The sequence below is a fragment of the Camelina sativa genome, chromosome 3 (assembly GCF_030686135.1).
Source record: "Camelina sativa cultivar CO46 ecotype springtype chromosome 3, ASM3068613v1".
In the NCBI taxonomy this organism is placed as follows: Eukaryota; Viridiplantae; Streptophyta; class Magnoliopsida; order Brassicales; family Brassicaceae; genus Camelina; species Camelina sativa.
Window position 1 is genome coordinate 16,409,919 of NC_141882.1, and position 14,066 is coordinate 16,423,984.

A 14,066-nucleotide genomic window follows, 5' to 3' on the forward strand; every position below is an offset into this window, starting at 1 on the left:
CCTAAACCAGCCACAATACACAATTCACCAATATTTATATTAAACAACGTTGTCGACAACGTACGTAACCATGCATGACACCACAAATCAACTCATGCACGTTCCATAAACAAGTTTCGGTTCTGGACTTAAATCTCCTGGTTAACTGGTTAAATACTGGTTAGCAATGAACGAACAACACAACAACAACACGAGACGTTACGCTTCATCGTTTACCTCTCACGGTGATTAGTCTCGACGCACTGTTAACACGGCGGCAATACTCGTCGACGGACTACGGCGGATCAAGCTCACGGTGGTTAGGTCCTCGTGCCACAACAATATACAACAACACAAAGCGACAAATCAGACAAAGCCAATAACTTCCTACACAAGTTACAAAGAAGATCTAGGTTTCCTTACCTTTAATGGTTTAGACGATGACTACAACTACTCCGGTAACAGTGGTTGCCATCTCCGTTGACACGGTGGTGTCGACGGCAAAAATCTTGTCTCGCTTCTCAACGTTCTCGGATTCTTTCAAACACAACACCACGACAGAGCAACAACAAAAACCATAGTGGCTCAGCTGTCTCTCTCCCACTCTCGGTGGCTGCTGGTCTGGTTTTAGGGTTTATGTTTTGGTTTCTCTTTGACGGCAAATGAAGAAATACATGATGCACAAATACAAACGACATGACCTTTGTCGTTTCACATAATTGATTCTTAATGGGCTTCAAAAGAAACAAACCGGCCCAAATCCCAATTATAAAACCGGGATGTTACAAAGATACTCTTTCATGATGTGGATTACCCAGCTAAACATGCTACCCACTCAAGTAAGACTTGCTTCATGGAGATTAAATGTCCCAACAAAATGCAGCATCTACTCACAGAGTGATGAAACTTGGGAGCACCTAATCCTTTCTTAGCTTTTATGGAATTTTATATATGTGGCATTATGGGCAACTATGGCTGGGGATTTTTCTCACCATGTACCTTCATTACTTGGAGGTCTCTAATCGCCTGAACAGCTCTCAAAAATGCATCCTCTCCCATCATCCTTCGAGAGTCATTGCTCAAACATATATATACCAAATTTGGAGTGAAAGGAACAATTTCGTTTTCACTAGTATATTTATGTTTGACGAATGACTTCTCTTAGGAGCTAGTATGTTAAATACAGAGGAATCAAATGACCCCCCCCCCCCCCAATCTTGTGGCTTTTGGTTTTTGTTGTCAAGATTAAAAACCATATTTTTATAATAATAAAATGATGATATTCGGATTAGTAGGAGTGAACCAATTCATTCACCTCTCTTATTTAATTCTCTTTTGTAAAGGGAAACAAATTATAACTCCACTTGATTGTAAAATCTAAATTTTAATTCTCATTTGTCAATCCAAACCGACATCTAATAATCTTTTTTAATTGTAAAATCTAAATCCTAATTTTTATTTGTCATTCCAAACCGACATATAATTTTGTATAATTGTAAAATATAAATCTTATTTACAAACCCAAACCAACATATAACATTGTAAATGAAAACTTAATAATATGTTATTAGTTTTTTTAAAATAAATAATATTAAAAAAATTTCTGTTATTAGATGGTATAATAAATATTCTCCATAATAAAAACTAAAAAAAAGCCTTTATTGATCTGCACTGGTAACATTAGAAAGCACTCCAAATCCAAATCCAAATCAAAATCCCAATGGGTTATAATAACTTATAAATATTTCCTTTTCCTTAGAATTTATTTACCTTTCCTTTCCTATATAATATACCTTTAAACCGTCTGAAGTAATTATTACTTGTCAAAGTTACCATCTAGGGTTCTTCAATTCTCTCAATTTTTCTGTTTTTGTTTTGAGGTTCTTCTGTCACTGCATCCTAGACCTAGAGAGCCCTCCACGATGAATTCTTCAGACATATCGATCATCTCGAAACAGATGGAATCATTATCAATGACTCACCGCGTTGTCCGTAACAACAAGAGATTACCACAATCTAGGTATTTTCCTTACACTAAAGAGACTAATCTTACCAATTATGAAAAGCAGAAAAAGGAGGCTGTGCGACTCGGAGTTGACCTCTCGCTCTTTGTGGCTGAAGCAATGTTCTTGTTATCTGATAACATGCGTTCTATGTTACTGTTTTGTCTTTGGCTATTGAAGTATGCAGGGAACAAAGACATTAACGCTCCTGTGGTAGGAAGGTTGTTTTGTGTTATCCTATATGTGTTTGAAACATATATCAAACCTAAGAATGGAGTCTATCAGGAGGATGGTGGCAAATCAAACCAATGGAGACTGGTCGTAAAGGCTGGCCAGAATTTTACGTTTGGAATCAGAGAATTGGATCGGTTTGTTTTGATTCTCAGAAACAGAGAAAGCACTCATGGTGGAGTAGTGAAACCATCTGATTTTGAACATTACAACCAAGAGCTAAAGAAGCTAGAGGAGACGTTGAGGTCTTCCAAAGATGTTTCAGCAGCGGCGAATGGGTTTGCGAGAGAAGCCATTAAGTCTAACATTCTTTATTTGTGGAAGTCTCTATTTGAGACATCACAACACAAGGTGATAAACCCTAGGACTAGAATTCTTGAGATGTTTAGGCCTCTCTTTAACCAACCAAGGGAGGATGACTTCTCTAGTCTTTTTGCTTCTTTACACATATGAAATCTGGGTTTCTTACATATGCTGTCAGTTTTAGATCTATACATCTTTTTTCTTCTTTTCTCTGTTATAAACTCCACTATCCAATGTCACTCAACTCTTGTTCATTTACTGCATTCATAATCATATATAGTAGCATGTTGTTTTAATTATTTTCTCAAGAGAATTCAATATTTTTGGGTATACCTATATAAAGCATTCTTAACATGTTGAAGAGACGTACACATATGTGAATGCTGATCGAAAACACTGATAAGTGAAGAGAAGAATCAGTAGTTTTTTGGTCAAGATTACATGTTGGCTCTATATAAAGCAATCTTCATATGTTGAGGAGCCTTCTGCAACAAGTTGAACAAATTTTGTGTCAGGGGACATTAGAGACATGTGAACCTACAGATTCAAGTGATCTTGATAGGGAAAATTTTAGAAAGTATGTCTAACGGCAGAAAATTTAATATCTCATTTGTATCACTCTTGGTCACAGAAATCAAAGAAGCATTCCCCTAATTGGTGGGATAGTCCCTGAAAAGTTGCAAGTGTATTGCAACAATGCAGAAGCAGAACATATATAATTTAAGATCACAGTTTAATAAAGCGATTCAAGATCTCAATTTTGGCAAAGGATCTTTGGAATCTCGGGTAGAAATAAACTTTGTTGTGCCAAAATATAAATCAACTAATATCCAGGCTCTATCCATTTTGCAGCAACACTGAGATAAGTGATAATGTTTCTTTAACACTAATTAATTAGCTGATATTGAACCCTCGTTGCAGAGGACCAAGATTTGTGTAGTGTGTGGATGTACAAGTCTAAAATTGCTATGAAAAAAGTGGAACATCGAATTCTTTTTCTTTTCCTGCTCAAAAACCTTTTGCATTCTCTAAATCTTGTGCTGCCACTTCTTCAAACTCTCCTTCATTGATCACTTCAAACTCTTCTAACACGAATTCGTAGCTCGTGTCAACAGAGTAGGATAGCTCGCGAGACTCCCACAAGAACTCAACACGCTTCTTGAATCGTGAAGAAGAATAGGAGTAACTCCGTGCCTCGTGTCAATGAAGTACGATAGATCGAGAGACTCTAACAAGAACTCAACACCGCTTCTTGGATCCGTAACGATGAAGGATACGAGAATTGCCCACAGAATCTGGTGATGTCTCTGACTCTGATAAGCTTTCCGGTGGCACAATGTACTGTAATTTATACTGTACATAAGGATAGTTTTAAAGTTGTGTTCTGATTTTTTTTTATTTTTTTTTAATCGTCTGAATTTATATTAAAACTGAACAGATTACATCTATTGAATACAAAAAAGTGAAAACATCGAAATCACCTAAGACTAAGCCCAAACAAGAGAAGCATAAGCTCGCAAGTTACACACTTCCAAAAACATAAGCTGACAAGTTACACACTTTCGAAAACAAAGATACAAAAACTAACAACCTAAAAAACAGGTGACTAAGGGCAAACCCATTGGTGAAGTCTTAGCAAAGTTGCTAAGAACAATAATTTTGAATAAAAGTAAATAAAAGTGAAGTTAACAACTTTTTAAGAAACTTTATACTTTTATGGGTCCATTAGTAGTATCTAAAATTGGGGTCCTTAATTCAAAATTTTTATTTTGAAAATTATTAAATTTTAATAAATTTTTGTTTAATATTTTTAATATTATATATTTATAAAAACTTGAAAATAAATATATTTCATAAGATTTTAAACAAACAATACATAAAAGGATATTTAAAACACATTACAAACACAATTAATTGTAATCTTGATTGGTCCCAAATTTCTGCCATATATTCTCAACCAAATCAGCTTTCAATCTTTGATGTATTTTTCGATCATGAACTTCATTTTGTCTCTCCATTATCATTATGTTAGTGAGATTTGAAGATATATCTGTTGAATATGCGAGATCCACTTGTGAAGTTCTGCTTGATTCTGCTTGTGCGAATGTTGCGGCATCAAACTGAGTGTATCCATCTCGTTCGTCTTCTACTATCATATTGTGCAGTATGATACACGGTCTCATTATCTTTCCAATTTTTACCTTATCATGGACAAGAGCTGGATTTCTTACTATGGCAAATCGAGCTTGTAAGACGCCAAAAGCACGCTCGACATCTTTACGTGTGCCTTCTTGATATGTAGCAAATAAGGATGATTTTGGATCTTGGGGCATTGGAATTGATTAGATAAAAGTAGCCCAATTAGGATAAATACCATCTGTAAGATAGTAAGCCATATGATATGCTCGTCCGTTGACAAAGAATTTCACTTTAGGAGCTATACCTTGTAATACGTCATCAAAAACTGGTGAGCGATCGAGAACATTGATATCGTTCAATGTTCCTGGAGGTCCAAAAAATGCGTGCCATATCCAAAGGTCTTGTGAAGCTACAGCCTCTAAAACAATTGTTGGCTTTCCAGATCCACGTGTGTATTGACCTTTCCATGCGGTCGGGCAATTCTTCCACTCCCAATGCATACAATCTATGCTGCCTATCATCCCGGGAAATCCGCGCAACTCTCCAATATTGAGTAGTCGTTGAAGATCTTCTGCTATGGGTCTTCGGAGGTACTCATCTCCAAATAAATTAATGACTCCTTCAACGAACTGTTCCAAGCATAACATCGCAGTGCTATCAGCAAGCCGGAGATATTCGTCAACCGCATCAGCTGCACAACCATATGCCATCATACGAATTGCTGCTGTAGATTTTTGTAGTGCAGAGAGACCTAACCTTCCAGTAGCATCTTTTCGTTGTCGAAATTATGGAACTTCAGCGGAGAGTCGTTCAACGATACGCAAGAACAAGTTTTTGTTCATTCTAAAACGGCGACGAAAGAGGCGAGGAGAATATGTTGCATCTTCACTGAAATAATCATCCCATAAGCGTTTGTGACCACCTTCACGGTCTCTTTCAATGTAGGATCGTTTTGGCTTCTCCGTTGTTGCTTCTTGCTGATCACCGAATCTTCGATCAAATCGATTCTCGAATGCTTTATCAAAATAATTATCAAGTGTTTCATCAATGTAGTTATCCATCATTTCCTCAATATTATTAGAAGAAGATGCCATTTCAGCAAAGTAAAGATCAGAATTTATTTTGAACGTATTTGTGTGGTTAAAGAAAAGAGAAGAAGATGCTTTAGTTAAAGGAGAAATCTTGATTTTTTTGGTTGAAGAAGAGAAATTTAATGGTTAAAGGAGAACGTATTGCGACTTATATAGAATAGCTTGTGGTGATACAAAATTACAAATCTATAAGAATTTTGTGGTGTACATTGCTTGCTACACATGCGGTTCCTAGCATACAAAGTACATATGGTACAAAAACTTGTGGCTGGCTTTTCTTCATCTTGTCTTCTTCTTTTACGTCCTTGACCATGTCTTGAACTCACAAAACTTGTGGCTGGCTTTTCGTTTCTCTTGTTTCTTCTTCTTGTCTTCTTTTTCCTCTATTCTTATTATACGTCCGTGACCAAACACCAAGCTCATATAAAATCTCCAATTCAAACTGTTAACAATTAAACATAACATTGCTCAAGACCAACAAATTCATAGCAAAAAACAGACATACAACTACTCATAACATAAAACAGAACTGAAACGACAACATAGAAGTAGAAAACATAAACATAAAATGAAACTCAAATTAACTTGACAACATGTCACTAATTAGCTTATTCTTTAAAGCAATCTCCATTTCTGTAAGCGGATCTGTTTTAGCAAGGAGTCGGTCAAGCACTTTATGCATTGTTTGCTTCTCTTTGATCTTACTTTGCTTCTCTTTCAAATCAAATTCATTTTGCCTAATCTCCCACATGCTCTGAAACTCCTCAAGCGAAGCACCTTCTTCTTCCACAGTCTTTGGCCTGCTCACAACCCTTTTACCCCTGGCCTTTGCTGCCTTAGCCTTTGCTGCCTTAATACCTAAAGGACGAACTTCTTCTTCTACATTGGTTGGAACTGAGGTTGATGACTGTGAAGGTTGTTCAGCACTCTTTCTTCTCTTTGAAGCTACAGTACCTTTCGTAGTAGAAGCTCGACACCATTTTTGATCATGGCGAAGCTCCCTCCAAGCATGCTCAAGTGTGAAATTCACCTTGTAATCATTGTGGTATATCTCGTAAGCCAATTTAATCACATCATCCTCATTCTGGCCACTGGATTTTGCTTTTGTTGCAGCTTCATAGCTTCCAACAAACTTGCACACTGTCTCGTTGATCCTCTGCCACCTTTGTTTGCAGTGCTTGGGCTCTCTTTTCTCGATACCAGCAAGTTTAGGACTTGCAACATAAAAAGCTGCAATACGTGACCAGAAAGTATTACGTTTTTGGCCATTTGAAATAACTGCATCCTTACTTGTATTGAGCCAAGCACTAATGAGAGAGACATCTTCAGTGTGAGACCATTTTCTTCTTTGTTGACGCTCCTCAGGTTGGTGTTCACCTTCGTTTGCAACCTCATCAGTTTCATTGGTTTCGACAGTGTTGGTTGTGGTTTGACTACTTAACAGATCCATAAAACCCAAAGTTTCACTAAATTGATCCATAGTCAAGTTTCTGGTTGGTGTTTAAAAGAGAAAGAAAGAAGGTTGTGATAAAAGGGATGGAAGAGTAAGAAGAATCATTTATGTTTAAAGGAAGAGATAGAAGGCGTGTTTATGGTTTGTGTTTAAAGGAGAAGGAAGAGCAAAACCTAAATAGTAGCAATCAATGGTGCAATTGGAGTTTATGGTTAAAGGTCACATAACTAGCAATCAATGGTGCGATTGGAGTTTATGGTTAAAGGTCACATAACTAGCAATCAATGGGCCTAATAAGTTTTTACCTAATGACACAAAACCAACCATTTATCACAGAGCACAACCATTTATCACATAGCAAAACTATTGAACACAAAGCAGAAGTAATGGTACACTAAATAATGATTTGACAGTTAGCTACATAGAGTACAAAATTAAATAAGAAAATCATTCAAAGCTCTCCTTAGGTAAGCATTCAATAAGCTAGTGAGACTATTTCCAATTGGTGTGTTAAAGGAGATTAACATTGACAAAAAAGAATATAGAGGATACCTTGAACACGACAAGAACAGCACAACCACCTACGCATCTTCCCTCTCTTGCCTATATCAAGATCGTCTACAGCTCTCGGTTTATCCAATCGAACAAAGTTGCTTTGTGTACGATCATTCGCCTGAAAAGTTCATCAAAATACATCAATGAGCTGATCTAACAATGTTGCATGAAAACAGAGGACTCTGCCTTCATAATACAACAATATTTGTCGAAATTGTTGCAGCAAACATAAAGGCAAATTACGCTTCTTTATTAATACATTCGTAGAAACACAATTCTATCTATAAATACATGATCTTAATTGACCTAATAATAAGGTGACATATGTATTAATAATCATCAAATTGCGTATAATGCTTCCTTTAAAGTTTTGAAATTTATTTTTTTATGCAGAGCTCTACTTCAATTAAACAAATTCGAAGCTAAAAAAACCCAGGAAACAAAATAAAAAGAGAGAGAGGACAAACTGGGTCGTTGTCAAAGCAGATGAAGAAACACCATGGAAACAAACAAGCAACGCCCTCCAGCTCCTCCGATACTCACTTGGCACAATATCCTGCTAAATTCAGCAAAGATACTCAGGTTTAGAAAACAAGAAAAGAAGAGAATAACAATTTGCAATCCCCAATCAACTAACAACATATAACCCTAATTTTGCTAACATCAATTCCCAAATTTATCATAAACTACAAATAATACCAGAGAGATTCTTACCCATAGAGACAAATTTAACCAAACTCTCATATCTCACGTTCCGATTCGTGTTTAGATCAACCGATTCCAAAAGAGAGAGAGAGAGGAAGACGCAAAAATAATAGAGAGAGATTTGAGCAGAAGAAAAAATAAAAAGAAAATAAATACTTTCTTCACCCAATAAGAAAGGGACACGCAAAGGGTCCTAAACAATTCTAAAAGTCTTTCAGTAAACATCGACCATTAACAATTTCAGTCACTTTTGTATATATTTATTCAACTTTATTGTTTAGGAACTTTCCCTTCTCCATCTAAATACCACCGATGGGAATGACCTAAGGAAACAAAAACTAAAGCACTAAAACTGTCCCGCTGATCGAGATAGAAACTCACAAGCTTTCTTATAGAACTTGTAAACGCTGGAGAGTGCCAATTAGACCGGAAGTGCTATAAACCATGGTAGCACACCGTCGACAAACCATCATCAGCACCGGTAGGAATGAAAGCAAGCTCAAATGATATCAGAGAAACAAAAGTTACAACCATCTAGTCGCACAAAACCAGTCGAAAGAAGGAGAGCCAAATTAGGGCCAAAGAAGATAAGCCAAAGAGGACTAACAGCTCTTACACGCGGACCCTCGTCGACCCAGCTTTAACCATCTATAGAATCAAAATTGGTGACCTCGTCGCAAGAGAACAGCTGAAAGACGATTCCACTACTATGCCTAAAACCCAAAACCACAACTCAAGAAGAACTAAGGATTGAGTACGAACCAACAGAGAAGGCAGGTTTTAGAGAAGACACAAACCACAAACTTCTCTTTGCAACCTGAAATCATCGGTTGAAGCCACACTAACACCAACAACACAACCTTGTTGAAAACCCCGCAGTCTGAAGAAGAGAGAAACGAGATAAGATACCATACCAGTCCATGAAACGACACGAGGGGGTGGGTGTCGATCGACACCAATGATGGTGTCAGTCGACACTAACAATTCCTGGTTTGACCGATTTGTTTTAAACCGTCAAAATTAGAAATTGGTTGGGTTTGGGAAGCCTAAACCAGGGTATATAAGTGAGAAATCAACTTGAGGGTTCCGGGAAAGCCTCTTTTGTCAATTGTAGAGAGAAAACAAAATGGAGAAAATAGTTCTTGAGAGTTTTAGAGCTTTGGGGAGATTTCTTGGCTTGTTTTGTGAGATCTGTTCCTGTGGAGTAGAGATCTGGTGCTAGGAACGAATGAGAAGCTTTCTAAAGGGTTGGATTTTTTCGGTTTTGGTGAGAAACTTTCTGCAAAAGAGGTGAGTGCATGACTATAGCTGATCTAAGCTTGAGATTTCCTTTGTTTTGCTTTTTAATGTTGTTTGTGGTGTTTTCTTGCTTGTTTTGGTTGCTACATGGTTCCCACGGCTTCCTATGGCTTTTGGTTGAGTTTTGGACGGTTTGGAGGTGGAGAGAAACGGTGATTCAACTCTCGGCTTCGTGCAGATCGCGTAAAGTCGGTGTCGATCGACACCAGGTGGTTTTCGGTCAACACCAACGAGTTGAAGACGTGGATACTTGGCGAGGATCGGTAATAGGGTTTTGGGTCGAGGAAGGGTGTCGGTCGACACCAACAAGCGGTATCGACCGACACTGAGAGACAATGTTGGTCGACACCAACCCTTTTCAGTAGGCGGCTGATATTTGTTCTCTTGTTCGTTTGTGTTTGTTTGTTGTTTGTTTGTTGTTTGTTTGACATTGGAATTCTCAATTGCTTTTGTGTATAGCCCGATAGATGGGAGGATTACCTCAGTGAGTGTTTATGACAATACTCATGCATCTCAATTTTTGTTTGTGGTGCAGGTAAAGGCAAAGTGTGATTGTGGAATCAAGACAATGAAGATTAAGATGTTCTAGAGGCTCGGTTGTTTTGTTCTATGTTGTTGTTAGGTTGCTAGAATGGAATGTAATGGTCTAGAACGAATGATTAGGTTGTTGGTTCCTTGTTCTATGACTTGGTTTATGCTATTGGTTTTTGTTGGATTGATGATATTGATTTATTCGTTTGGTTATTTAACTCATTGGTTTAATGTTTGGTTATTTCTGCTGTTTGGTTTGAATGTGGTTAGGGTATTAGTGAGTATGAGATCACTTGTTTTAAGATTAAAAAAAAAAGATGGGATTGTTTCACCCGAATGTCGAGACCTAGTAACTATGAATCACTTTTTTTTTTCTATCTACGAACCACATTCTTATTACATGCCTTTAAGATGATAGTACCTACTTTGAACAATACATATTGAAATAAGTAGATTATTGCTCTCAAAACAAATAAATGGAATATACTTTGAATTTAAACAATAAAAAAAAAAGATGAGATCCGAATGTTGCATGAAAACTCTTTTTGAGGTCCCCCATTTCTGAAACATTATGGATAAATAAATTCGTAGAAATATTGAAATAAGCCACAAAAGTGCAATTTTTATAAATTTCTGTTTGGAAACACCATGAAAACGGATTTGGAAATAAGATGAAATTTTTTTTGTAGTTTGGAAACTTAATAAATAAATAATTTAAAAATTTAAGAATTCATTATACAGGTAAATTTATAATAAATACTGTTTTAATTAAACAATGTAATACTTATGTTATGATGGATATATGTTGTTTCATAATATAATGCTTGATAAGTTTTTTTTGTTTTGTATTCAACTAGAATTATGTTTTTAAAAAGTAGTTATAATTATACAATACCATTATTAATAGTGTCATAGAGTTATAATTATGTAACATGTTTTAAAGAGCAACTAAATAAGTTACATTACTTTGTTGATTAATCAAGTTGATTATACAATTAATTTTTATCTGGAATGTTATTTGATGCGGAGCGGGGGTGTATTGAACTGAGGATTTTAGGAGATTTGTTGGGATTTTAATATTTCAGAATTTTGGGAGATTTGAGTGTAATTTTAGAAGATTTGATTAGAATTTGTAGAATTTGATATTTGGGTTTTGAAATTTGGTGAGATTTGAGATTTGAGATTTGGTGATTTGGGTTTTGAGAGAAACTTGATTTAACTTCATGTGAAAAAGCTTGATTTCTTGGTACAGTTGTCGGCACCTTCTACAAGCTCCTCTGACTGATTCTTCGACAAAATGTGTAATTGTAAATAGAAACACTTTGCTTTGGACTCTGAATAACTTCTCTAATTCATTACGAAAACAAGACCATGGCTTATATAGGGTAAAAAAAACTCAATAAAAACATAAGACTCAATAATAAACAGAACAACTACGCACTACTACATTTAAACATCAACAAATGTTTTTACAATAGCAGTTCCTACTACGAACAATCCTTAATTAGTAGTGCGTACAGTAAAAACAATTATGTGAAGAAGGGTAAAAACAATCACAAAATGATTATCAGAGAGAGTCTTTTTGTAGTCTTTAGGGTAAAAACAATTATGTGTAGTCTTAAGGGTAAAAACAAAATGACTAGTTCCAGTGTTCCTTCTCGCAAGGCTCTGAGCAAGATCGCGACGAATAGGCTTCAGAAAGAGCATGTTGAATGGCAGATGAATCCACCCAATAGCTTCAAACACAAGGTCACTGATAATCTCCAGAGATGGATAATTGAAGTTATTGGAGCTCCAGGTACTCTGTACGCCAACGATACCTATAAGCTTCAAGTTGATTTTCCTGAACATTATCCTATGGAGTCACCACAAGTGATATTTCTTCATCCAGCTACTATGCATCCTCACATTTACAGCAACGGGCATATTTGTTTAGATATTTTGTATGATTCTTGGTCTCTGTCCATGACGGTGAATTCCATCTGCATCAGTATCCTCTCTATGCTGTCAAGCTCAACTGAAAAGCAACGACCAACAATGACCGCTATGTGAAGAACTGTAAGAACGGAAGATCTCCAAAGGAGACCCGATGGTGGTTCCACGACGATAAAGTATAAAACCTCTATCTAACAATCAACAAATGTTTTTAGGATTTTTCCAGAGTAAAGAGAGAAAGAGAGAACGAGAGAAAGAGAGAGAGAGTCTGAAAAAACAATTGTTACTAGTGTCGGAGAAGTTTTTTTAAACAGATATTTTAAAGTTTCACCTTTAAAGGTGTTATTTTGGAAGACATCATTTTAACTAAAAATGTTAGAAGAGTCTCCTAGAATCACATTCTAGAGATTTTTTTTTTTAAATTGTGATCTTTTGAATAACAGTAGATTTGAGATGAGATTTATAAATTATTGATTGAATAACAAGAGACTGTAAATGATTTTTAAAAATTTCACATTCAATAACATAGGATTTCAGATGATTTTTAAAAATCATTAATTGAAATAACAGGGAATTTAAGAATACCCCAAAATCTCTTAAAATCGTCAATTCAATACACCCCCTAAGGAGTGGATAGGGATGAGAGTCCCCCTCTTAGGTCTTACTCAAGGTAAGATATTTATGGGTGTGAGAGTCCTCCTCTCTAGGTTTATACAAAGCTCTTTTCAAAATAATTCTTTATTCAATTCAAAGTTATCTATACATGTGAGGATTCGATCCCTTTTATAAGAGATAATCAAATATAAAACTAAAGAAAAAAAGATAAACACCAAATATTCTAATCCTAATCCTAAAATTAAAGAGTATATCTTCTTCCAAAATAAAATAGAAAATTAACATAAATCTTAATTGAGAGCTATGTAAACACCGACGTCAAATCCGTAACTTGCTGGGCAAGAAACACAACACCTAGGCCCAACATCACTATTATAAATATGTGAAACAAATGATAAAATTTAATAACCAAATTGCAAAAATCTAGAGGTTTCAAATCTTATTTAAACCATCTTAACAATCTAAACACTTTACATATAACCTGTCGTCTATCATATGACTTGCAAGCTCTTAAACATTTTCTTTCATTTTTAATAAAATTAAAATATCACAAAAATTTAAATATTTTCATCACAAATACATTTCAAATATTTTTATATTTATAAAATAAAGTTAGATTATTTCTAATCTCAATTTATTTTTAATCTGTTAAATATTTATCATATTATTTTCAACATATCAAATTGAACTATTTTTAAATTACATTTAATATATTTTTAAATTTTCTTTTATTTTCTATAATTTTGCTTTTCAACTAAATGAATGTATGAAACTGAAAATAAATAATCAAATTCTGACGACACATTTTAAGTAAATGTTCCAACTCTTCAAAAAAAAAAGGATCTTGTAAATTTGTTTTTATTTTTTTAAATTACCACTTACTTTCATACTCGACATGGAATTTTTGACACTTGCTGTTTTCTGTTATTAAACAATTATATTAGTACTATTATTACCACCCGTGCTATGCACGGGAATAACTACTGATATCGTACATACTACATCTTTAGTATAACTATAAAGATAGAATCTTATTTTGATTATTCAATAATATTGTTTGTGTTGTTTTTTTTTTCTACTTTTGTAAACCAACTTTAAAAAAGAAACACTTAATAGAGAAGCTGACAATCTCTACGGCCTCATCTCTCTATTTCGCTCTTATGGCTAGAAATAATGGTCTGAGACTCCCATTAGTCATATGGTGATGAAAAACACTATTTAGACATC

At 35.3% G+C, this 14,066-nt stretch overlaps 2 protein-coding genes and 1 pseudogene across 6 annotated transcripts; 2 read left to right on the forward strand and 1 right to left on the reverse strand.

The window, feature by feature from the left end:
• The first annotated feature begins 1,937 nt into the window (after positions 1–1,937).
• On the forward strand, positions 1,938–2,666 carry LOC147947014 (uncharacterized). Of its 2 annotated transcripts, XM_087495881.1 has the most exons (3): positions 1,938–2,203; positions 2,375–2,458; positions 2,501–2,666. In XM_087495881.1, exons 1-3 carry the CDS (start codon positions 1,938–1,940, stop codon positions 2,664–2,666), a joined length of 516 nt encoding a protein of 171 aa, XP_087352007.1. The 2 variants fall into 2 exon arrangements, with proteins under 2 accessions (XP_087352007.1, XP_087352005.1); XM_087495879.1 differs by having other exon boundaries at positions 2,339–2,666.
• A 3,198-nt stretch (positions 2,667–5,864) lies between these two features.
• LOC147947015 (glutathione S-transferase T3-like) lies at positions 5,865–8,689 on the reverse strand. Of its 4 annotated transcripts, none has more exons than XM_087506159.1 (4): positions 8,469–8,689; positions 8,222–8,310; positions 7,752–7,872; positions 5,865–6,976 (listed from the first exon to the last, which is right to left on the reverse strand). In XM_087506159.1, exons 3-4 carry the CDS (start codon positions 7,786–7,788, stop codon positions 6,327–6,329), a joined length of 687 nt encoding a protein of 228 aa, XP_087362285.1. In that variant the 5' UTR covers positions 7,789–7,872; positions 8,222–8,310; positions 8,469–8,689; the 3' UTR covers positions 5,865–6,326. The 4 variants fall into 4 exon arrangements, with proteins under 4 accessions (XP_087362285.1, XP_087362276.1, XP_087362289.1 ...); XM_087506150.1 differs by having other exon boundaries at positions 6,211–7,123; positions 8,469–8,629; XM_087506163.1 differs by having other exon boundaries at positions 6,211–6,976; positions 8,222–8,313; positions 8,469–8,607.
• Positions 8,690–11,924: 3,235 nt separating this feature from the next.
• On the forward strand, positions 11,925–12,406 carry LOC147947016 (putative ubiquitin-conjugating enzyme E2 16 pseudogene; annotated as a pseudogene).
• The last annotated feature ends 1,660 nt before the right edge of the window (positions 12,407–14,066 follow it).